Here is a 25,397-nt window from a genome sequence, read left to right as displayed (position 1 = left end):
ACCTGAAGGAAGGAGCCGGATACGCTGGGATTACAGCTCCTTCCTGCCGGTTGCTGAGAGCAAGGCAGTTGTGATGAGCTAAGGGTATGGCTCCTTCTCACTCTAGTGAACTACAGCTGCAGCTCGCAGCTGTTACCATGTGTCAATTAATAACATGCAACATTAGTACCAGTGCAGACTTGCCTGATTTTATTATTACCACTAACCTAAAGACATTCTAAAGAATGGTATTTATTTTTTTAATGTTTTTTTGTTAGAGATCTGGTTTTGTAAAAGAAAAATAAAGCATAAAACCATGAGATATTTTTTCATCAGCTATCTCCACACAAACAGAAGCAACTCCAGATGACACTCTAATACATTTAATATATATTTGCACGTATATACATATACTTATGTATACATATCTGTATCTATTTCAGGCACAATAATTTGTGCAAATGCCTTTTATCCTACAAAGGTAGCCCTGCCACTGCACTGCAAAAATTGCTGTCTTTAGCCTTCAGTGCACTAGAGGGCAGCTCTACCAAATGGGAGTGAAGACTCTCTTCCACCAGCACCCACAAAAATAAACGCATTTTACCCTCTCACAACTTCCTTCTTACGAAAATGGGGTTATACTGTTTCACATCTAGTCATCGAGGTTTTGGGTGTTTTTTGCAGCTGATAAAATCAGTCTGATTTTAAAATTCCCCCACCTCCATTTATATTTTTTTTTGGTAGGTTGTGACCCAACTATAAGCAATATTGATTATTTATTAAAATAGCTGTAAATCTCTGACAGCAAAATCTAATTATTAATCTGCTGAACAGTTTCAGAAGGAAAAGTTCCTGTCCAAGAACACCAAAATCACATATTCTGTTGACTTATCTAGACCACTAAAAGAATCAACACTGCTTGGATGATTTTTACCATTATAAACAGTATGTGTGCAGAGGTGACTACCTGGGGAGCCTGCATTACAAAAACAATTTTGCACAAGGCTTCCCTTTCTTCTTGCCTCTATCCTCAACAGTTAAGCAGAAAGCATCTTATCATAAAGATTCTAAAAGTCCAAGGAAATGTTTTACTCTCCTATTTCTGACCTGTTGAAAGAAATCACTCATTTTTGTTAAAAATGAATGTTACATTGTCTTTGTTTGTAAATACTTATATAAAGAGTTTGAAGTATATCCATGTGTTTTTCTTACCGCTTCAGGACTATACCTGCTGATACCAAGGTTTCCAGTCAACTATATCTAATTAGAAATCAACATTCTCTTGCTATAAAAAACCAGCATGACTGAATGGTATCTGAGCTAATAAATGCATGTTATGCATTTAAAGCCTCTTTTGCATTCTGCTGGCTTTTATGACAAGCGTAATAAATATGAGGAAAAAAATGCATTTTTTAAGTGATCCCTCCTTCCAATAGTATTAAATGTACATAACATAATCCCACAAAGGGAGAAAGAAAGAAGGTTTACTTCAAAGCATAGCATGTCACACACTGAAGTTTTCAAACCTTCCCAGTCTTTTTATACAGCTACAGATAGGTATCTGTAATTTTCTGCTGTCATTTTGTTTCAAACATCTGCCACTTAAGTCTATGTGCACATTACCGGAGCTGGTGGCTTCCCATCTGAGCTGCCTCCAAGTGTTATTAATCCCCTGATGTTTGGGGACTTCCAAGAGCACATTTAACATTCCTTTGCATATCCATGAAACTCTCTTCTACAGAAAGGAAAGGGGTGTTTTAGTATCACTGTATTTGAAAATCGTTATTCCTCTTCTGTATCCTTTAACCATAGAAAAATGTCACTGAATACCTTATTACAATAAATAAATACATAAATCAATAATCCAAGATATTTTATTGTTAAATCAGCAGAGTTAAAAAAAAAAAAAAAAGGTCAGAAGATATCACAGACCCTAAGGACATCCATAGTCTGGACTAACCTCACCTAGGCCCCCCTCAACACCCCTGCCCTTGGGCCCAGGACCCCATTTCAGCCCAGCTGGGGCCCTGACTCTTGCTCCAGTTATTCTGTTGGATACCAGTCTTCAACTCTGCTTCTGACCCCATCCCTTTTTACTCCTGGCTGGATTCCCTGGACAGACCCCAGATGGGGTTTATGCCCTCACCATGTCTGGGGCTATTGGTGGAGGCTGTTGATCTACCTGCCTGGCTCCATTCACAGGGGGACTGTACCCGGTTGAGGAAGGAACTGACCACACTGAGTCATTAAGCCCCTGGCTCATCCCTCTCTGGGGAGCAGCCTTGCTCACATTAATCTCTCACAGTAATTTCCAATTTCTTCATCTGTTTACAACCAGTTCATGAAAAAAAATAGGGAAGTGGGAATAGAACCCTTTTTAACAAGTAGCCAAGGAACCAAAGAATCTTTGACCTCTGCCACAAGGCCTGACCTTGCCTTTCACCAAAATGCTTTTTGGGCCCAAATGAGAAAGTGCTTTCATTTTGATGCATTTATGCTTCACAATGGGTTCATAAACCTCTGCTTAGCTTTAAAGGAAATGCCAAGTGCAGGTTATCCCTCGGCGGAAACCTTTCCAGCATGACACTCATTGATGTTAGCACAGGGTGACAACTTTGCTACCATCATTACATTTCAGCTACAGAATCTGTAAGTGCTGTACTGTCTTACCATCCATTCCTCTGATCCATGCTACCTGGTAATAGCCATCTAATGCCCTTGATTCTTTCTCCAATTTCTCAATTTCTGTAAATCCTCATTTGATTACATTCCTATTATTAATCTTAGTAAGTTCCAAAGCCTTTCAATATGATGCTAATCAACCTTATTCAGAACAGTACAAATGTACTAATTTAATACTAAATATTAAAATGAAAATTTCATATGCTTTAATGTCATAGTGATCTTAAATTACATGATAATCTAAAAATAAGTTTTAAAGCTTTTTTAATGCTCTTCTAAAACAAAGTCTCTGGATTTGGAGTCACAGACTCACCATAGAAGGAACCAAAAATTTGAGCTGTGACTTTAGAAAACCATTCTCTTTCAAGTCAGTTAATTTTTCTGAAAGAAAACCAAAATGTTATTCATCTGTAATCCCTTTACTAGAAAATTGTTTCAATTTTACATCTACATTAAGTCCACTGAAGTAAGCCACGACCCAAAAACTACTCCTAAGTTTACTGCAAGTATTTGAAATATCGTTTAATTTATATATTGACCACAGTGACTAATTTAGGACTGAGGTTAGAGAATCAAGCAATGCTGAGTAGCTTTGAGCAGCAAGTTCAAAATCTTTGTGACGATGCTGACAAAATACTATGACAAACCGTATGAGGTGGCACTTTGAATTTTTTCTGTAATTGGGTGCAGCACTTCTTTACACATGGTTCTTTGTCTGAAGCTATAAAAACCAGAGGCTTGTTAACACGGTATAATTGCCTCTCTTTCATGTTTAGTGTTCAGTAAGCCCTAAAGTAGCTCATAATGGAAATTAAGGGATAACATTCATAGTGGAATACATGAGGCAATAAATGGCTAGCAGATGATTGAACAGATACATTGATATTAAAAAAAACAAAAACTAGATCTGCTTACTGGCACCATAGTCCTACACCATGCCTTTTACATCAATAATGACACTAGTAAACAGATAAATAAACAGTTACATTTTGGAGGCAATACAGCTAGTTTTTCAAATCTTCGTGTAAGTTATATGCAACTGCTGTTCTGGACTGCTCTGTTACTCTTTAAATGGGAAATGTTTTAGACTGCATGTTAGAGAGGAAGGATTAACTTCATGGATATAAGTTTAATGAAAACCCATAAATTTGATTTTAGAAATATTAGAAACGGATGATGTTTTTCAACCTTAACCGATTCACTAATGGGTTATCTTCCATGTATCCTTCATTACCTGCATAATTTCTGCCAGAAAATCTTCATTATTATTGTAATTAAGTCTCGCCTTAACATGAAATCCTGCCATAATAAAGCAATGATGTATTACTGCCCAGCTACTCATTAGAAACAAGACTTGACTGAATTTCTAGTAAATAACTGCAGGAAGTGAAAGTAGTGGCAGCTACACATAGATTTTAACATCTGGTGGAGCAGGATTTGAATCAAAATATACCCCCTTCTCCCTAATGACAACCTGTAGATCACTCTTCTCCCATTCTTTCCTGGTGACAATTTAAGTGTTTTACAGACTAAAGCCACTCACTCCCCAGCACTCTGCAGCAGTACAGTAAACATACTCTGCAAGAGGAGAGGGTCCTGCTGTAAAATTTTATTCCAGTTGTTTCAAATGCTGGGTCCTTCCATACTTTCTCCAACACATCTTGATTACTTTGCTTTGCTGTTGGGTCTATTCGGTTTGAAAGAGCAATTCATCCACAAACATGCAGCTAACCCTCCCACCCTAGAAAAGTAAACAAGTTATATTTCTCCTTGTTCTGATTCAAGCTTTAGGTTGTCAGAGAAACAAAGTGAGCTTCCTTCTGTGAGCAGATTGGAGCCCTGCACTGCTACAGCATAATGACAACCAAGAAAAAGCCATTTTCTTCCAACTTGAATATGCAGGACTGCAAGAATTATCATGCTGATGAAGGATCATTCAGAGCAACCATGACAAAGATTTAGCTGTTACACATTTCAAATTCATCTCAACAATAAGTACCTATCAATGCACATAATGCATGATCTAATGCATATGAAGACTTCTTAGTGGCATATTTCTTTTGAAAATCTAGTTTGACAGTTGCAGTTTGTGTACTCTCTGATAATAGCAATATGTTTATTGATGTTCATGGCTATAGTCAGTTTTCCTAATTTCCTGGAAATTCATTGTGTAATGTTTATAACAGTCCACTGGGATTAAGCCACAGTAGGAATTATATGAAATACTTGCTTGCTTGGCACTTGTAACATGGCATTGCTGGAAACATATAAATCCATTTTTATTTATTCTAATTTCTTTGAATCATCAGCCAGAGATTATGGCTTCATTACAGTATACACTCTCATGAAAAATTAGAAAGAAAACCAATCCCAGAACAAGGAGAAAAAGCAATTATAAAAATCATGAAACAGACAAAGTAATGCAAAATAATGCTGGTAATAATAATAATAATAAAAAAATATTCAAATACCTTACAGGCAGGCCCCATGATACAGAAATTCTTATCATATGCATTTAGGAACACATTACTCATTTAACAGCATACAAACTGGAAAAAGGTTAGTCCTGTTTTTGTTAAGAAGCTCTATTACCACAGTAATTGTTTCCAAATGCTGAATCATAAGTGCATCATTTGAACAGCAATGATTTTCCTTCTTCCAATACTGGGAAACATTTGTATTTCCCAGTGCATATACTGCAATATGCACTACAGGCATTCTTAGCAAACATTTCAGCCCTCTCAGACACAGACTGAATGCAAATCTCTGCCATTCTCATGGTGAGAGAAAATATGCCTCGACAGTGACAAACCACTGAAAAATAGCATACAAATAGTTTCTTGGAGTTGCTAACGTTTTTATCCCTTAAACTACATTGTCGAGATTGATAAAATTTGCTGTCTAACCTGTATAATTATATATATATGTATTAAAAAAAACCCAAAACAAATGCAACAGATAAAAAAAGTTTTGTTTTCTCTCCTACAGATCAGATTACAATCATTGATTATTCTGGATGAACACTTGTGCGATCTCCCATGTCATGCCAAGACAAGATGACTCATTACTACTTTCAGGCTAAGGTGAAAAGTTATAAAAACAGCAAAAGGAATCTGAAAGCTGAGGAAAAAAAATAATCTCAGTCTGCTTGAGGTGGTGTGCATCTTTCTGGAGAGAAGAAATAAAATGCCACTTATACCATTCCTCCTTAGTAATACTAGAAAGGATGCAACAATTCATTAATTTACCTTTTGCTTTCTTTGACAAGAGAGTTCATAAGGCACCCATACAATGTAAAGAGCCATGTGGCTGCAGCAGAGGCTAATAATGTATTTCAATACTGACAAGCACGTAACAGATTAAGTTATTCTTTTCTACAGTGAGCATTCTGCTATATAATCTGACTTCTGACCAAGTTCAAGAAAGGTTAATACAAACTATTTGTTACTTGTCATGCCAAAGGCTGAAAGTGAGAGTCTAAAGAAAATCACTGTGCGTATCTACTCTCCTCCTAGCCACAAATATCAGTGTGATTATGGGTATACTGCACTGCTGCTCATTCAGTTTTATATCACATAAATGATACATGACACCATCAGATTCTGTCCATAGCTGGTTAACGGAATCCTATTACACAGTAAAAATTACAATGCTTTTGGTTAAGAGCCGGACTGTGAAAAATGACAAATGTTAACAGAGCAGCATAAGCCCAGAAGCACTTTGAGATGTCTGTGATAATACAAATAATGCTCTGAGGATTATAGGGACTGAATCCCTAATGGGTTACAAGAATTCCCTGCTTGGACCCACTATTGCCTTAATGCTTGCTTCCAGGTTTCTCTAGCTCAATTTTGTGTGATTAAAAAGACTGAACAGCTGTTATGCTAGGGCCTACAGTGTACCTTCAATTGGTTTATTTTCTATTTGGGGTCACATACACTGTATTAAAATAATTAATACCATCTTCTAAATAAAGTGAAAGAACATTTACTACTAGGAAGAAATAGACACATCCATTTCCTGGTCCCAGAGTAGGAGCAAAAACCAGGCTGAATTGGAGATAACAATTCCTTCAGAGCCATAGCAGAAAGATGTACATTCCCATGAAGGAGCACCCTGTCCCTGAACAGAGGCTGTAATTTGGCAGATGGTCTGGCAGAAATTGTGAGCTTTAGAACTCCTTTGGTTCCCTTTGTAGACATCTTAATTGGTCAACAAAATAATTATAAATGAGACTAATGAAACAGTGAACACGCTCACCAGGAGTTATCCATTTAGCTATGCCCTATTCAGCACCTTGGACCACTGCTACGATTGCTGAGGAGTAAAAGCCTGGATTGGAATAGGCAATACACTGTGCATGAGGCTCTAGACCACTACATACCACATATCGTTTATGCCATCATGCATTCAAAAATTTGGGCCTGATTCGGTGCCCTGTAAACTTCTTCACTGAGCTGCTGGACAGAAATCAGTTCCTTCCATCAGGCTAGCAGAATGTGCTGTTGGCCCCATACGAGGTGTAAGCAGCCTCTATCCTCAAGGGATCTTTAGTGCCTTGTCCTCTCTGTGCTCGTTGGGACTTTTAACCCCCAGCAAAGGCATGTCAGCTCTCCCCCTTCAGAACAAAGGGAACAGTAGTCTTTTCCATTAAGAACAAAACCAAACTGCATTGCAACACACTTTTTACTTCTGCTGTTCTTGTTCCCACTTGGCTTCTAAGACTCTGCACCCTTCTTCTGCTGCTCTGTGTCTTGAATCAAACATTAAAGGTCCTCTTGTAGATCCTTATCATCTCACCAGAGACAGCACAAGGCTCTGATTTCAACCTCAACCTTTTCCTCTACTGCCCTTGTAAATTCTTTATCTGGAAAGCTCATCTACAAGCTCAAATTAAACCACTCTTTCTATTCCAGACATCCCTTGTTCTGAATTTCTACCATCTGACATATTACCCAGTAATGACATCTGCCCAACAAAATGAGATATTCAAAATGTTTTTTCCACAAGTCCTCTCCCATTTCCTCAACTGTCACACAAAATACTTCTGTTCTCAGCAACACATATAATATTTAATTATGTCCACTGACCAGCCTGTCACACTGACTATGACAATACTCACTTAATTTCTTTTACTTAATTTCCTTCTCATTTGAAACACAAGCTGCTTGATCTTACTTCCAGGCCTTGTTCTGTCCCCAGCTTAACACCTTTTACTGCTGAAATTGTTGCTTCTGGCTCCAGCCTTGTACTCCAGCCTCTCACATACTGCCTTTCCAAACAAGTCATGCTCCCTTTTTATTGCTCATGTGTGGAAGAGTTTCCAGGAAAACAAGACACCTATTTTTTGATTCTGCTAGTCCACTTCTTAAATTCCCTATTCCCACATCACCTCCTTTGACAGTGCACAAGCTGCTGTTATGCTAAGGCCACCATGTTGAAATGTCCTGCTTCCCTTTACCCTGTCATTAAGGAATACAATACAAACACACAATCATACAGCTAGGTCAGCCCTATGATGCAGACTACAGTGGTTTCTCTGAATACAGTTCTATTTGAAAATAAGTACCTTTAAAAAAAATCCAACAAAACCACCCAAACATACAGAAATGATTAATTCTTTCAAAAATTCACTGTGCTGGGAAAAAGCTTCTTTTAGGAATAAAACAGATTTGAGCAGCTTCCTCCTTAAAAAATGTAAGCAAAAAGGCTCAGGGAATGACGACAAAAGCTATATTTCCTTTGATTGACTTGGAAACTGCCAGTAAAGAGTGCAGACTATTAGGAAATAGGTAACCTGCATCTCAGGCTGAGAAATTTTGCAGAGGCAGAGAGGTTTTGTAGAAGCCTTCTTGCTCTGTCATTGAAGATAGTAATTGGAGACATTTACTGTCCCTAAAATAATTCTGAGCTCAGTAGAGACTGACAAACAGAATTACTCAAAATCATGTGGCGATTCATAGCATCTGCAGATACACAGTAAGCTGAACCCAAGACTGATTCATATATGCTAAATATGTGCCACAGACTTACATTTAAACTGAAGTTGCCAGATATGAAGTTCACATTTGTAAGCTATGCTTTTGTTCCTGCTACAATTTTTGCCTCTTAGCTAAAATACGAGTAATTAAACATTTTTCTCTTCCACAGCTCACAGTTCTTCACTGACAAAGTCAACAAAAACGAAACAGCTGCACAAAAGGACTTGACTGACTGGCTCCAGAACAGCACCTTTGTAAATGCAAGGAGGCATGATTTAGAGCACGTAAAATATCCTATCCTCTTGGACAAGAGTACATCAATCAAATGAAGATGGGTAAGTGCTAATGTTTCAGCTACAAATGCTTTTCATTTGTGGATCATTACCAAACAGAATACCATTATCCCTATGTTACTGCTGAGATAACTGAAACCCAGAGGTGATGCTGTAACTCACTGTATAAAAACGATTCATTGTGCAAGACCACTAAATAAGTCTGTTCCATTGCAGCTCTGTATTTTCAAGTAGCAGAGTCTGAAATATAGGATATGGTGTGCCACTTCAGCACTCGATACACTTGAATGGTTCATAAAATTACAATTTATGAGAGCTTTAACTGCAATGTGATGGTGTCATTTTTGCAAACAATTCCATTAGGTACTTATTTAAACCTTTCAGGGATACTAAAGAACTAAATATTTATATATGTGTCAGGTATTCTTGTACTTTATAAATCTGTAATCCAAAATTTAACTACATAATGGCATATAGAAAAGTAATTATAGCTATTATAAAGTGTATGTTTAACTGAACAAGTTGACAGCATTAAAAGGAAGTAGCTCCACACAAGTAAAAAAGCAGGATGGCAGACATACTGCTAGCATGCTCTGTTGTTTCCTCAGGTCACCTGTAATGGCTGATGAAGTATTTCATAACAAGTAGAAGAGGATGTTATCAACTGAGAAGTTATTCCTCTTACCTTTACTCTCACTGTGACAGTAGCAAGACCAGGTGGCATAGTGCCCTTGCTATCGAAGGCTTCCACAAGAAAGGTGAAAGTTGCTTCTGTGTCAGAGAATGATTCATAATCCAAGGACTTCAAAAGCGATAACTCGCCTGTATACTTGTTCAGTGCAAAATACTGTAGTGCTTCCTGTGTTCGTATTCGATAGTTAACATCAGAACCAAGATCAACGTCCTTCGCCTAGAACATGCCATACAGAAAAAAAATTTTCACAAAAAGTCCCCACTAGATTAAAAAACACACAAAAAACAAACTACTGCAAACAACTTTAGTTTTGTTATGTTATCCTAATAATATTGGATGCATTTAACAGTATTATACAACCACATGGAAGATAAATCAAGCTAAGGTTGTAAAATCCAGAGATACCCATTGCAAGGAAATGAACACAATATTCTGGGAAGGATTCTGGAAGTTCAGACGGTTCTTGTTCTCTTCCCTGAGCATCTGAATTCAGCTACTGCCAGGGAGAGGATGCTGGGCCAAGCAGATATTTTATCTCACCCTACCTGGCAGCATGTATATTTTTATTTTATACAAGTATTTAGAAAAAGAATCTAAATTTTCATCAGGATAAGAAGTATTGTGATTGCTTTTGTTGTAATTTGATACTAGGTTTATCTGCAGTCAGGTTCAGAGAAAACCATTCTTGTTGAAATTGTCTTCAGACAGATTCTTCTCATTAAAGGATGCTGACCAAAACATCAGGAGGACATAGACTGCTTGCAAGAAGTGAATTTCATTTGTCTTTAGAGATCTTGCTCCTCCTTGAACAACTCTCACTTCTCTGAGTTTAGTCAGTGAAGAGAAGACAACACCTCCAGCGTTCACTTGACTTTACCCTAGCTATCTTAGATGATGATCTTGGTATTGGATGGAATGCTTCTGGAAGCAAATATTTATCTCCATGAACTAACATGAGGTTAGACATCTACGTTTGACTTAAGTGTCTAAATCAGTTGAGATAAGGCTCCCTCTTGCTACTAATGTAAACAGGTAGAATTAATGTGATAAGCTTCCAAAAAATATCAAAGGCACTTCAAATGTGTAAAACAATATTCCAAGAAATTACAATAGCAATGTCAGTTTTGTTGTTTCTTTGTTTTTTAATAATTGCTCTTATTTCCAAATGAACCTCAGTTTCAAAGTATTTTTAGGTATCTCTCTAATATCATGCATTTTTCAGTCTAAGTGTTATAACTTTCCCCACTTTGGTTTGCAATCTCTTACTGCAGTCTCACTGACAAGTTATTTAAATAAGAACATGCTTAGCATTGCAGAACATTTACAAAACATCTTCTCTCCATAATGCTTTCTTACCTCTATTTGCAGGAAAACAGTGCCTGGTGGCAGATTTTCTGGCACACAGACAGTGTAGGAAGCATTGGTAAAAACAGGGCTGTTGTCATCGATATCCAGTACCTTGATTGCTAAAGTTAGTGTTGAATGGCGGGGGTCCACAGCTCCATCTGTTGCTTCAACAATAAGTTCATAGTAGTCCCTTACTTCTCTGTTCAGTTTAACTGCTGTATAAATGCTACCATTTGATGTGATTCGGAAAAGATTGTTGAAGTTTGCCAAGCTGTAATGAACTTGACCATTAACACCAGCATCTGGGTCTGTAGCCTAAAGAAACAGAAAAAAGAACCATGCTCTACCACACATTTTAAATACCTACAAGGGGCATACCTACATGGGAGTAGCAAGGTAAGCTAGGGTAATATTCTACAGAATAGTAATGTTTGTGTTGCTATTCAGCATCTCTTGTTCATGGCTGCTTGCCTCTCTTTGGTGCTTTAAAAGAAATAAATTTCTTAATTTGCAGTGACAGAAGGTAGGTTTACTGTATCACAACTGGACATCAGCAGAAAATACACATTTAGTTGCTCAGCCTTGGACAACAGTGCACTTAAGATGAAGACAAACTAGATGCTTAAGAAATCAAGCCCTCAGATACTTCTAATGCTAAATTATCTTCAGTATTAGGTAGTGTCTGAGGAGAAGTTTTATTTTATACTGATCCCTCTTCATCAGGGACTGTGGTGATATGAGAAGGGGAAATGGGTTTAAACTTAAACAGGGGAAGTTCAAGTTAGATACAAGGCAAAAGTTCTTCACTGTGAGGGTGGTGAGGCACTGGAACAGGTTACCCAAAGAAGTTGTGAATGCTCCATCCCTGTCAGTGTTTAAGGCCAGGCTTGATGGAGACTTGGGCAACATGGTCTAGTGTGGGGTATCCCTGCCCATGGCAGGGGGGGTGGAACTTGATGATCTTACGGTCCTTTCCAACCCTAACTAGTCTATGATTCTATGATTTAGGTGTTTCACTGCTGCCCTGACCATTATGTAGTACATACTTAGATAAAGATAGACACAGTCAGCTGATAGCTAGAATGCACACATTAGTTAGAAACTTTTTTTTTTACTTAATAGTTAGAAACTTTTTTTTTTACTTAACATGTTTGTTAATGATATGTTAATTATTCCTCTCTGAAGAGCTAAACTTTTTATAGTTTATCATGTTCTTTAAAACTAAATGTAACCACATCTCATTCTTATTCCCTTCAATCAGAAGAGGCAGATGATTGCAGTAGAAAACTATTTAGATTTTTGGTATCTTTTTTCTGAGATACTTAAAATTTCAGTATCAGCCAAATAATTCTTGCTATTACATAACTGCCTTTACAGGGATGGGAAAAATTCATAGTTTTCCTAGAGCTTCCAGGCCCTTAACATAGGTTGAATGCTGACCTGTTATTTTTCCTCCTCTTAATTAAATTATTGCTTGATAAATAAGGTTATGTAAATTACACAAAGGGCGTTCTGTGACCAAGGTATTTTCATTTGACTTTATAAATGAGGCTCCAGACACCTGAGAAGATCATAAGAGATTTTCATGTTTTGTTATCTGAAAAGCTGTCAGGAAGTTTCCATGAATGTTTAATTCCAGTGAAGGTGTTCATTATAAGACTTTGTAATGAAACCATTTATCTTCCTCAAAATCAATTAAAAGCTAATTAGAACTGTTAATAAGAAAATTTTCACTGTGCTTTCCTCCTGCACTACATCAATGTGCTAAGCAGTAATGGCTACAACTTCATAATGACCAGTCTATGGATAACACACCCTGTTAATCAACATCTTTAATCGACATGGCTTTAAGCCGAAAGAGGGTAGATTTAAATTAGACATTATTATGGAATCACAGAATCATGAAATGGTTAGGGCTGGAAAGGACCTTAGGATCATCCAGTTCCAACCCCCCTGCCACGGGCAGGGACACCTCACACTAGACCATGTTGCCCAAGGCCCTTTCCAACCTGGCCTTGAACACTGCTAGGGATGGAACATTTACCACTTCTTCGGGCAACCTGTTCCAGTGCCTCACCACCCTCACAGTAAATATTTTTTTCCTTGTATCTAACCTGAACTTCCCCTGTTTAAGTTTACACCCATTACCCCCCTTGTCCTATCATTACAGTCCCTAGTGAAAAGTCCCTCTCTGGCATCCTTGTAGGCTCCCTTCAGATACTAGGAGGCTGCTATGAGGTCTCCACACAGCATTCTCTTCTCCAGGCTGAACAGCCCCAGTTTTTCCCAGTTAGGAAGTTCTTCCCTGTGAAGGTGATGAGGCACTGGCACAGGCTGCCCAGAGAAGCTGTGGATGCCCATCCCTGGAGGTGTTCAAGGCCAGACTGGATGGGTCTTTGAGCAACCTGGTCTAGTGGAAGGTGAGGTGGAAGTGGAAGGTCTAGAGGGGCTGGATCTTTAAGGTCCCTTCCAACACACATCTTTCTATAATTCTGTGATCTTTCAACAAATGTTTGATTTGCTTAGTTTATAAGCAATTCTATATTCTCCATAGAAATAACTGATTTGGGGCAGAAAGACTTCCTAGATGACATCCTCAAAAATTACCAGAAAGCTAGTCAGGAAAAGTTTAAGCTAAACATTAACAGACGCTCGGACCCACTAAAAGAAATAGTGTAGGAAACACAGAGTAAGTTGCAGAGCTTTTGGATAAGACACTAGCAGCACTATTCACCTTCATAAGACTTATTCTCCAACACATGTGAGAAATCAGTCCTCGTACTTGGCCTCTAATTTAAGCCAAAACCCTATTGCAGCAATTGAATTGATATTAAATAGTCAGAGTTAACAAACAAACAAAAACCCCACAGGTATCTCTAAAAGTAATCTGAAACACTGCTACCATTGGAAATCCAGATAACATGCATTACATGCTCCTCTACTAATCTCTGAGCCATATGCCCTCAGTCAGACAGCAAAACCCCAGCAAGTCACAGGCTTGCTTCAGTTCAGACCAAGTTTGGGGGGCCTGGAATTACAACACTCCTGGCTCTGTCTGAGCTTCTGCACAGAGACATCACAAGTATGAATCCAGGCTTCATGGGCAAACCAGGCTATGTCAGCCTTTCCAGAAATAGACATAGAGTAGATCTTTAAAGGACTAAGCTCCACAAGCTGAGCAACAGCACACTACAAAATGAGATAAAGAGATGTTTTGACTCTGCCATCACCTGTTCCTGACTTTTCTAGGCAGCATTTTCTCCAAATGCTCCCAAAATCCATCTGCTAGAAGGTCTGAAAGGATGTAGAGCTCTAGGGTCTCTCCAACAACCAGTTCCCTTGTCTACTTTCAGCTATAACAATGAAATAAAAAATCTCAAATATTATTTTTCTCTGGGCTACACCAGAGAAATTTCTTCTATTAGGTAAAGTCCAGTAGGAGAAAAAACATCAAGGCAAGCACTGAGCACAAAATACGCCAGATTTCTTTCTATTCCCCACAGTGCAGACTCTGTCTCACCCTAGCTTCAAATCCCTACACATTTGATCCTGTGTGTATGTGTAGGATATGTGCAGAACAAATTCCCCCGACACACCATTATAAATCAAAGCTGTCAAATTTGAGGGCAGCACAAGTGATAATCCACATTTTCAAAGACAATCACTTGCTCTTCACCCATCACATCTGATGTCAACACCAGGCAACTGAAAAAAGAACCTACTAATTTCTGCCTTGTTTTTGTGCTGGATTTTTTTTTTTTCTTGCACCCAGCCCTAACCAAAGTCTTCCTTCCCCTCATCCCTACAGTTATAAAAGGGAAGAAAATTATTAGTTCAAGTACTTGTAGAGGTAGAAGAGAGCAATAAGAGAGCTTGTAGAGGCAACAAGCAAGAGAGCAACTCTCAACCATCACACCAGCACTACCGCAACACTTGAGCTCCCACTCACTGTATTATCTCCAAGATCTGCCAACACATTCTAGTGTTTGATCACTTGCAATCACATGCAGCACACTTAGTAATTCAGGACAGGAAGCTAAGATGATTTTGCTGTTCCCAGTAAAAGAAAAATTCAGAACCATCCCTCTACATGCTCGGAGGTTTTCTTCTGTTCTTAATGAAACTGGTTCAAGCAGCCTGACAGGCAAATTTACTACACCAGTGTTACACAACTGAAGAGCTCACAAATTCATTTAAGTCAATGTGGCCTAAACAAAAGGAGTCAGGATAGAGGAGACTGCTTTACACAGGTTGAAGGTAAATTATTTTCTTTAACCTGAGAGCATCTGCAGGGGTATAAATTGGATTTAAGAAAGAAAAGAAACAAAATTATCCCTTGCTTACTGGCTGTTCTTGCCTATGCTGCAAGAGATGCAGAAAGATAAGATACACATTTCTACCTCTCCCATCTCATTATGTTTACTCGGAATTAGGAAAAGCATGCTCCTTTGAAGAGTGTCTAATAACTACTGCTACTATTCTAGTAACTCAGATCTACATGACTAGTCTCATTTCATCTCTCTTGGGGCTAACATAAAGTACTGCCTGATGAAAAAAAGCCGGAAACCTAGGAATATCAATGAATTATAATTTTATTTCCCCCAAAAAATATATCCCACATTTATTGGAGATACAATAATCTACAAGGTGAGAGCCTTTATCTGTTGTGCTAGGTTTGAATTTGCATTACCGTGTTTCAACATCATTAAGAAACCCTCATGAATATAAACCAACAGAGTTCCAGAGTAACAAATTATCTTCCTCCAACTCAAACAGCTTGAAAACACGAATCTGGGAGATCTGAATTACAAAAATATCTCTTGAAGAATCATTAACTATGAAATATAATGACAAGAGCTTAAATGTCAACAACATTAATTATATCATTATCATTCTTTTCAAAAGAAACTCCTGCTAATATCCACAATTCGTGCTCACAACGGGTAACAGGATTTAGGCAGGTTAATTGAGGATTTATGCTCAGACTGATGGAGCCAGAAAACAGCAAAATAAGGCAGTGTGTTGTTATTCATACTTGTTCATAAAGCAGAGGCAAACATAACAGGTATCCACCTCATTAAAGCTGCAAGTTGAAACACTTCTTAAGGACCACACTGCCATCAACCTAACCATCTCCAGATTAAATTTTCTTTTGGGTCTTTTTCAGGGGCAGAAGTTCCCCATGATGCCTACCCACCCAGCAAAACTCCTGATCTCTGACACGAGACCAGCATTCCACCATTTCAGGAGACCAGCATTCTCCAGTATTCCAGCAAACTCTGCAGCTTGAGGGAGGGATGCAGATCTTTCATTTCCCTATTTCATTCAGTACATGCTCTACGCAAATGAAAATATCAGAAGGTACTAACAGTTTTGAAAGATTTCTGTCACCTGGGCTTAAAACAATGTCAAAAGTTCTAAAGAAACAAGGAAATGCTTTTGTCCGTCCAGTGTTATCAATAGTTTCACACACACTTTTTCTCTTGCTTAATGCAGTTAAATTAATAAATCATGCTCCTAAACACACATGGTATCGCTGTATGCCCATTACAGATAGCTGCAACACTCCATTGCAGCCCCCAAACCTACACGAGTTAATTTCTACAGACCATCCTATAAAAATGAGATTTAAATTATATTAATCAAAGAAAAGAAAAAATTAGAGACTTGCAGGCTTTGTGCAAGTTTCAGATACAAAATTATACAATGCTTTGATTCTGTGTTGATGCTCAAACAGAAGTATACAGAGGCTTTGTAACTGATTCTGCTATACAAATTCTGACGTGCCACAAAACTCAATGTTACACTGCAAGAAGAGTCAGAGACTTAGTTACAATGTGTGATAAATCTAAAGTGTTCTGAATGACTGGCCTGCACAAAATTACTTGATGAAGAAAGATAAAGAATATAAAATAAAATTGGATACTGTAATATCAGGGGGTAAATTCAGTGATTTATCACTGGCTGGGCCAATCCAATTGGGTGTAGCTGGTCTAAAAAAATTGGAGAGGCAAAAATGAAATACAGGCAGCACCCTTAAATTTTGGCTATCTTGAAATTCCAAGCCAACTCCTTCTTCAAGAGAACAACTAATGCCTTACCCACACATGCTTTTGAAAAACACTACAGGTTTTGTAGTATGTCCTCCAGGAGCTTTTCAAAAGAAAAAGTATCTTACCATGGCTTACCAAGTCATACCAGCTTATAATTTTTTTCATAACTATATTTAGTGTAATTTGGTAGGGTAAAAGTAACACGGTAAATTTTCAATTCCAGTACACCTGGAGGGTTAGTTTGGAAACCAGTTAAATGTGACTCTAAATAAAAATATACAGTAAGAACAGTTAAATTCTACAAGCAAATATAAATTAAAATAAATGAAAATCGGAAAGCTCATGGCTGCAAAAACATAATTTAATGGACGGGGGAACCTCCTACAAAAGTTAATCACATTGTAACACTTAAAAATAGACTTTCTTCAATCTGGCATGCAATCAGATCTTAAATTTAGGAACTTGCAGTCCCTGTTCTTAGTTGAAAGATTATTAAAAATTCTGCTTTTATGATGAGTATGTTCTTTAGCACTGATAGATATGATCAAGTGATTCAGAGATTAAACCAATGAACATACATACCAGCAAATATAAAAACCAAAGCTGTCTAAATCACAGATGAAATATGTTGTTTAAAATCTTCAGATTTGGCTGGTCTTCCAAACATTTCTCTAATATGTTAATCCATTTTAAAGTTATTTTTGTCATTTCTCTAGGCTGCTGTCTCTTGTCATAAGACTACCTAATTAGAGGATTATAATTCAAGCTGGAACATAACAGCCAACTTTTGGATTTGAAACTACTTGTCTCACCTGTCAGACTCCTAAAGCACTTTCAGTTGTGTTCTATTGTCTTTGCTTGTTCACAGAAGAATACTTGGAGGAAATTAGTTTTCTTATATCAATTACAGATATAAAGGCCACAAGATACGAATATTAGAAAAAAGACATCTGATGCAGCACAAGAAAAATCTTCAACTTCTCCTTATACGATGCAGTCTTCAAAAAATGAATCACTAATCTAGACAATTACTCAAGTCACAGAACATGTATAATGACAGACTACAGCCAAAAGTTTGGCAGCCCAGTACAAACCATTCTAATCTGTAAACTCAGGTAAGCCATAATTTCTTACCCCAGTGACAGAAATCTGAACAGCCAAATATAAACAAACAGAATCAGCCATCAAAATACTAAATGGCCATGTATTAGAGACATAAAACCACTGATTCAGAAGATTTAATATGCATCAGGCTGAAATAGATGAAAGGGCTTAAAACCACACTGGGATGCAGCAGGCTGTCAGGCAGACAAAAATAAGAATTCCTTTCATACCAAAAATCCATGGACTCTCAACTATCAACTACCATGAATGCAAAAATGGTTGAAATGCTTCTCTGGTAACAAGTATCAAAATTTCCACTGCATTAAAACACAAATGTTACTACTGTAAAGACAAAGATGTAAAATAATACACAAACGTGTAACCTAAATGTTAAACCTATTTGATTTGTCTCTTAAACTCACCTAAGTTCAAGAAACCACCAAAAAGCAAAGGGAGTGTGGCTGCAGCCGCATGCTGCAAAATACCCTCCACGAACTGTACAACCCGTCAGGGTGTTTTCAGAAAAAAGCTAGTCCTGCCTAGCACTATTGGTCTAAGACGGAAAAAAATAGGACAGATCTACAACCACATCTATTTCTTCTTATGCCACAGGTCTGGACTTCAAGCTTCTGTTTTTTTAAGAGGCTAAATGAAATTGCTTGTTAACAAAGAGGTAAAAATCCAACTAAAATCATGTGGAATGTTGACAGAGTTCAGCAACAACTGTCATTTCATTTCTTCTCACCATCTAAGCAGAGAAGCTGCCTTTGATAATTATTGTGACAGCTAATTATAAAACCTGACTATTAAGGGGAAAGATAAAATTCAGTTAAAATAAGCAGTGAAATTCATAGAAATTACCATTTCCTGTATATTTCATCTTTCCAGGTCAAAAAGAAGATATTCTCTAAGAATTTTCATTTTAAGGAAAGCAAGATGCATATCATTTAGCTTAAACCAAAAGCAAACCCCAGCACTTCTTCTGCACGCAATTTTAAAAGCGGCATTCAGACAAGCTGGCACAAGCTTGCCCTATCATGCACATCCAAAACAGTGTTTTAGAGAAGCTACCATTCCTTCACCATGATCAGGTATTAAGGGCTGAAAATACTGATATGGACTGGGCAGGAAGACAGAATAAAAGCACTTGCAACAAGACTTGAGCACATCCACGCTCTACTGGAAATAATTCTTATCTGACGTGAAAATATAAAAGTCTATCTCACCAGCATCCCTATAAGGATCTTAAGGGAGGTGATGCTGAAAGCCTTTCCAAAGATCTCTCTAAACTACCCTGTAGACAGCTTTATAAGCTTGCACAGAAATGATACCATGAGGTCCTACCAAAATGACCTTGTGATGATCCAATCAAGAAACTACATGGAATTTACAGAAATGAGCATAAACCAAAGCTCAAGAATAACAGTTTAAGAGCTATTTTGCACTGGAAAGTCGCACCCCATCCTTACACACACAGACACAGTGGTAGTCATACCACCAAGTGGTAACAGATATAACAGTGATACAAATGCACATATTGCAACCAAACACAAAAGTCAGAATTTTCTGTTGTGGTCCATCTGCCATGCTATTATTCTGTGATTTTAGATTCTGATTAATTTTTATGGATTCTGACTTCAAAATGCCAGCTGTTTGCATTGTTTCTACCTCTATTAGATGCTACGTATAATGGAGGCAAGGTGTAATCTACAGTGTAGGTTGTGGGAAATCACACCCAACTCTATGAGCTTCACACAGAAAACATGATAATGGTGATTCAGGTAGAGATTCCTTCTAGACTTTTAAAATAAAATCTTGTAATGTAATAGCTCATCAGTATTTCAAGCAGTTTTCCTGTATAGAGAAACACAGAATCATGTAGTTTTAAGGGCTCTCCAGAGGTCATTTAGTCCAACACCATTAGCTTTACCAACATCTGTGAAATTTAAACTGAGCTTTAAATCATGAGACTTGCATGGTTTACCAACCTAAGAATTTAAATAAAAATAGAAGCTTGTAAGTATTCACTGATATTCACAGACAAAAAGCTCTGTTAGGAAATTGGCATCATAATTACATTTCATTAGTATTCAAAAGGGACAGTTTGCTTATTTACACATTTTAAATGCTTCTATGCCATTAAACGAAAATGTCTAGTCAGAAGACTGATGCCACATACAGTCTCTGCCTCACCTTTTTGCCTTGCAGTTTTGCCTTGCTTTTTCTCTGTAGTGCACAGACGTTATCAGATATATATATCACAGGTATGGATTTCTATTTATCATGTAAATAGAAAAGCAAAATATTTCCAATGTACAGTACAGTCTAAGAAAGTCGTCCAAAGCCCACTTTTCCAATAGCTAGAATAGTTCCATCCTAAATAGCAACTTACTTTCTTTAAGCATTTCTTTTCTCACTTAAAAACTAAACTAGATGACACAGTGTTTGCAAGCCATTTTCATTATTGGAGCTTATTTATACTGTCTCAATTTTAGGGAAGATCTAAGGTCCAGTGATATTTGAATATCTGATCAGGGGTTGGTTTGTCCACTGTCATGTAATTCTTTATCCATATTTGCCTTCTCATTTTCTTTCATCTCCCCTTGATACCAAAGTGTTAACATTGGAGATTTCAAACAGCACTGATCAGTGACACAAAAATATGCCTACGATAAACAAACAATGGATGTGTGTGAAAGAATATGGATAAATATAAAAAACAGATGATCAAAAACTTCAGTTGAGTGATTTGTTTTTCTCTCCTGGGCCCCCATCAGGTCAACAGCTTCTTATTTAACCACAGACTGCATTTTTGAAGTCTGTAACAAACTACTCAGGACTGTCTTTCACTGAACAAGAATGCGATTTTGCAGTTAATACATTGATCCTCACCTAAATTTCATCCCACTTTTTACCTCCTATGTACCTAGTACTGATAAATAATACACTATACTACACGAATAATTCAGATGTCCTATCTTCAGCAGGACCTACAGCTGTTTTAGACTGCAGTAGACAATAAGGTGCCTGCATTTAATTTTCAATTTTCCCATTTGAAGCATTTTGTTTCCTGTTGGTCTTTTGTAGAGAACTTCATGCAGCAATTTTCCTCCTGTCTTGCTGGGGGTCCCCATGATCAGACATGAAAGAAGAGCAGGGAATCTAATACACCTCCAACTGCCCCAATTTAGGCAACACTGTGTAAAATAAAAGGGATTTGAAATACACCCACTACACTTCCAGCCTTATCCTTTCCAGCTTTTGTTCTTTTAATATTCATATGCTACTTAAATCCCCACAGGAAGCACTTCTATGCCTGTGTGGAGTGCCTTCGGGAACTCTAGCTGGCAGACAAAGAGCCATCAGAGTGGCCAGAGTGAGAGCACTTCATACTGGGACTATTGCCTCCCTGCCCGTAACAAGCTATCCGCTTTTTGACAGAAAATCTTTCGCTGCCCTTGTTCTACATCTACTTGGGAAAGGTAAACTCTTATAGGAACACCTTTTAAGTTCCCACTCAAAACAAAGAAAACAAAGCAGAGCACAGAAATCTCTTGTCTGCAGCAGGAGTTATTCATGGGAGCATTTGACCTAATTGGTTTTATACCCCAAATTGCTTATAACCTTATCTGTATTAAGGGAGAGAGAACAAAAGAAGGGTGGTGAATGAAATTCATCACTTGTTTAAAACAGATGAGCAGACAAGACACATGAAGTTTTGTGGTCTCATGAGAAGAAAGAAAGAGAAGCTCTATGTCAAGAATGGGAAAAACATTTCAATAACTTTTCACATCATCCAGATTATTTCTAATATTTATTTAGGTACTGATAAATTTGTTACAGCTTAACCCTTCTACTTACTGACATCATAGAATTAATATTTTTCAGACCTACCAGCATTACTATCAAGTCAACTAGCATTTGGGTCTGGGGGGGGGGGAGGGGGGGGAAGTAGCTGCTCATAACAATCAAAGCATTTAAGAATTGATTTTTTGGTGATCTTGCACAAAGAAAATAATGAATTTCACTATAAAATATATTCAAACAATGAGCTGATTTGAAACAAAATTAATTCAGTTGAGAGGAACCTCTGAAGGCAGTTTGGTCAATCATTCAGCATCTAGATCATTCTGTTGTATTATGCTTATGTCTTATTTCCTTAAGCAGCCCATAACTTCAATGGGTAATGCTTTCTTCCCCCAGACTGACCACTGGGCTCAGGCAGCTGATGATCCTGATACCAAACCTTACCTGTAAAAAACCCCCTGAGGCATCAAAGTAGTTGAGCACCTATCCTGTATCACTAGGCCCTCTGCCTCAATAAACAGCAGGGTTCATATCTCTTTGGGTTTTAAGGTAGTATACTGCTATATTTTTCCCCATAAAAAATGGGAAGGCAACATGCAAAAGGGAAAGAGACACCACTGAACTTGTTTGGGGGTTTCATGTTGTTTTTTGGTTTGGGGTTGGGGGTTTGGTTGGGGCTTTTTATGTTTTTAAATCATTTATCTCACTGCTTACTCTGGTGGATTTCAGGTTTCTGTTTCAAATGAAGATAGTAAAAGGCATTCTGAAAAGCAGACATGCCAGTCAGTGGTTCAATTCTTGGTAGTGAAAACGCATGACACAATAAGGACTACGTTCTTTTACCAGGCTATTTTCATCTAAAATAGGCCTTTATATTTTACCCATATTACAGCTTCTAATACACAATGTATTCCCATAGAAACCTTTGCCATACCTACTGCAGTTCTAATGTACTGTGAAGCACATAACAAAAGCTATTACAGATTTTAAAGAATATCCTCAAACAACATAGCTACACCTAAACACATATCATCATTATTTCAATAATCTTACTGAAGCAAGAAAAAATTTCACAATGCCCAAATCACTCTTTTCTATACTATCTATTAGCATTTGTGAATATGAAACAGTAGAAATTACATTCAGTATTTGTGCTTTAAAGTGAAAGCTTTTTCCATACAGATACTGGTGGCCTGGTTTCAGCTGGACAGAGTTCATTTTCTTCCTAGTAGCTGGTGCAGTGCTATGTTTTGGCTTTAACCTAAGAATAAATGTTGATAGCACACCGATGTTTTAGTTGTTGCAAGTAATGCTTACCCTAAGTCAAGGACTTCTCAGTCTCTCAGGAGGGGGCAGAGGAAGCTGGGAGGAAACAGAGACAGGACACCTGACCCAAATTAGCCAAAGGGGTATTCCATACCACAGCATGTCATGTCGAGTACATAAACTGGGGGGGAGTTACCCAGGACGGACCAACGGCTGCTCAGGTCAGGATGAATATCTGTCAGTGGATGGTGAGCAATTGTGTTGTGCATCAGTATTGCTTGTTGCTTTCTTAGTTTTATCTCTCTCTCTCTCCTTGTTATATTAGTAGTAATATTCTATTGTACTTTATTTATTTTAATTTTTAAATGGTTCTTGTCTCAACCCAAGGGTTTCACCTGTTTTTTGATTCTCCTCCCCATCCCGCCGGTGGTGTGGGGTGGGTGAGCTACAGGCTGCATGGCATTTAGTTGCCATCTGGGATTAAACCACAACAGCTGGGAATTAGGACTGGTGATAAATGTGACAATGAATGACATAACCAGTTTCTGTCATTCCACAACTAGGAATAAGCTATTACAAAATTTCATTATATATTCTCACTTCAACACAACTTAGAAATTATACTAATTTACAAGACAGAGAGGTTCTATTGCAATAACTTGTTTTATTTTCTCAATCTAGTGTTTGAGTAGATTATTACACCTTGAGGGCACTTGACAAAACTCAGAATTAATTTTAAAGATATTTGTTACTGATCTGAAACATCATGTCACACAGTTTAGGATGCAAAATGAAAGATGACCATATAAGATAAATACAATGACAAAACCCAAACCAATAACTTACCAATTTATGAAAACTGATTTAATTGTGGGGATCCTAATTTCTATATGTCCAAGGCTTCAAAACAGCCTTTGACATGCCTGAAATTTCAATCAGTCATTAAAAAAAAAAAAAAAATTGGAAAATTGTAGTCTTCATCAATACTGACAAAAGTTATTTCCCTTAAAAATTACACCTGAGCTTGAACTGCTTCAGCACAGTACCCACACCTTTAATGGTACCAGCAAGCACAGCACAGACATATGTAGAACCATTTCAGCATAAGTATAATTGGAACTGTACTGAAGAAGTCTACAAAACCTAAAGTATAACTTGAATGAAATTAAACTTGAATGAACAAAATTGGAAGGAAACTCAAACTTGGAAGGAAGGAAAATTGGAAGGAAACTCAAAATCCCGAAAAAGCATTTTTTTAAACTTCTAAATACCAGAAAATAATTGAAGTTCCCACAAAAACAACACAACATTAACAAGAAAGATGATAGACAAGAAACACTGATGGATGTCTTAGTGAACAATATAAATTTGGAGAGACATGGTTATTATGGTTATATGCCTTCCAATCTGGTTCCTATGATATCCAAAATGTTCTATTCTTTCTGAAGGTACTGCTAATACAGCAGTTAAGGAGCTCCCATTTTTTTATTACTATGGTTGCTACTGGAAAGACAGGCAGATTTTTTTGCCTAACTTCCTGAGAAAATGTGTTTCCAAATTTATCTTTTACCTGCTGCTCTTACTGCATCCAGCCTTCATGGTAACCCACAAAGTTATTCAATCACCGAAGGAAATATGAAACACTATATTCAACTAATAGTAAAAAAAACCCCAAACAATTCATACTTCCTTCTTTCACCTGATCTTAGAAAAAAATTACTTTTCCAAAAAAAAGTGATGCATGCTTCAAGCGCCAGCTATTTCCATGACAGGTGATCAATTATTTCAGTCAACAGTTTAACTGTTTTTCCCCTTTAATGGCCTTAAAATTTTCTATATGTGTGACAACTCCATATACATATATATCACTCTTTCAGTACGCTAGAAAAATATTTTAAAATAAATCAGTAAGAGTATAAAAACATGGCAACAACATAACACTGTAAATATCTTACAAGAAATCTCTTACACTGGTGTGCCTTCAAAACCAGTATTTTAATGTGCTACATAAATGAAAAAAGCTCTTTAGATATTAAGCATAGAAAAGAAGCATAAAAGCATATACAATAGACAGTTGACAATACAACTGACAATAGACAGTTTGAGTTTAAACCCAACACATTTTGATGTGAGTTAGTCTAAGGCACAATTATTTTGTGGTCATTCCTAATTGCCTGGGCAGTTTGGGTAA

The 25,397-nt window shown here is 37.4% G+C and overlaps 1 protein-coding gene across 5 annotated transcripts in view; it reads right to left on the bottom strand.

Moving 5' to 3' along the window:
- PCDH15 (protocadherin related 15) overlaps positions 1-25,397 on the bottom strand; it is a 464,553-nt gene that overhangs the window by 120,972 nt on the left and 318,184 nt on the right. For all 5 annotated transcript variants that reach the window (XM_065671106.1, XM_065671105.1, XM_065671103.1 and 2 more), the window contains 2 exons: positions 10,986-11,291; positions 9,621-9,845 (listed from right to left, as the gene is read on the bottom strand). In XM_065671106.1, the coding sequence (XP_065527178.1) occupies positions 9,621-9,845; positions 10,986-11,291 (531 nt within the window). The remainder of the gene's footprint in view (positions 1-9,620; positions 9,846-10,985; positions 11,292-25,397) is intronic.

The sequence above is a fragment of the Lathamus discolor genome, chromosome 3 (genome assembly GCF_037157495.1).
Source record: "Lathamus discolor isolate bLatDis1 chromosome 3, bLatDis1.hap1, whole genome shotgun sequence".
Taxonomy (NCBI): domain Eukaryota; kingdom Metazoa; phylum Chordata; class Aves; order Psittaciformes; family Psittacidae; genus Lathamus; species Lathamus discolor.
This window is presented reverse-complemented; position numbering and strand designations above follow the sequence as displayed.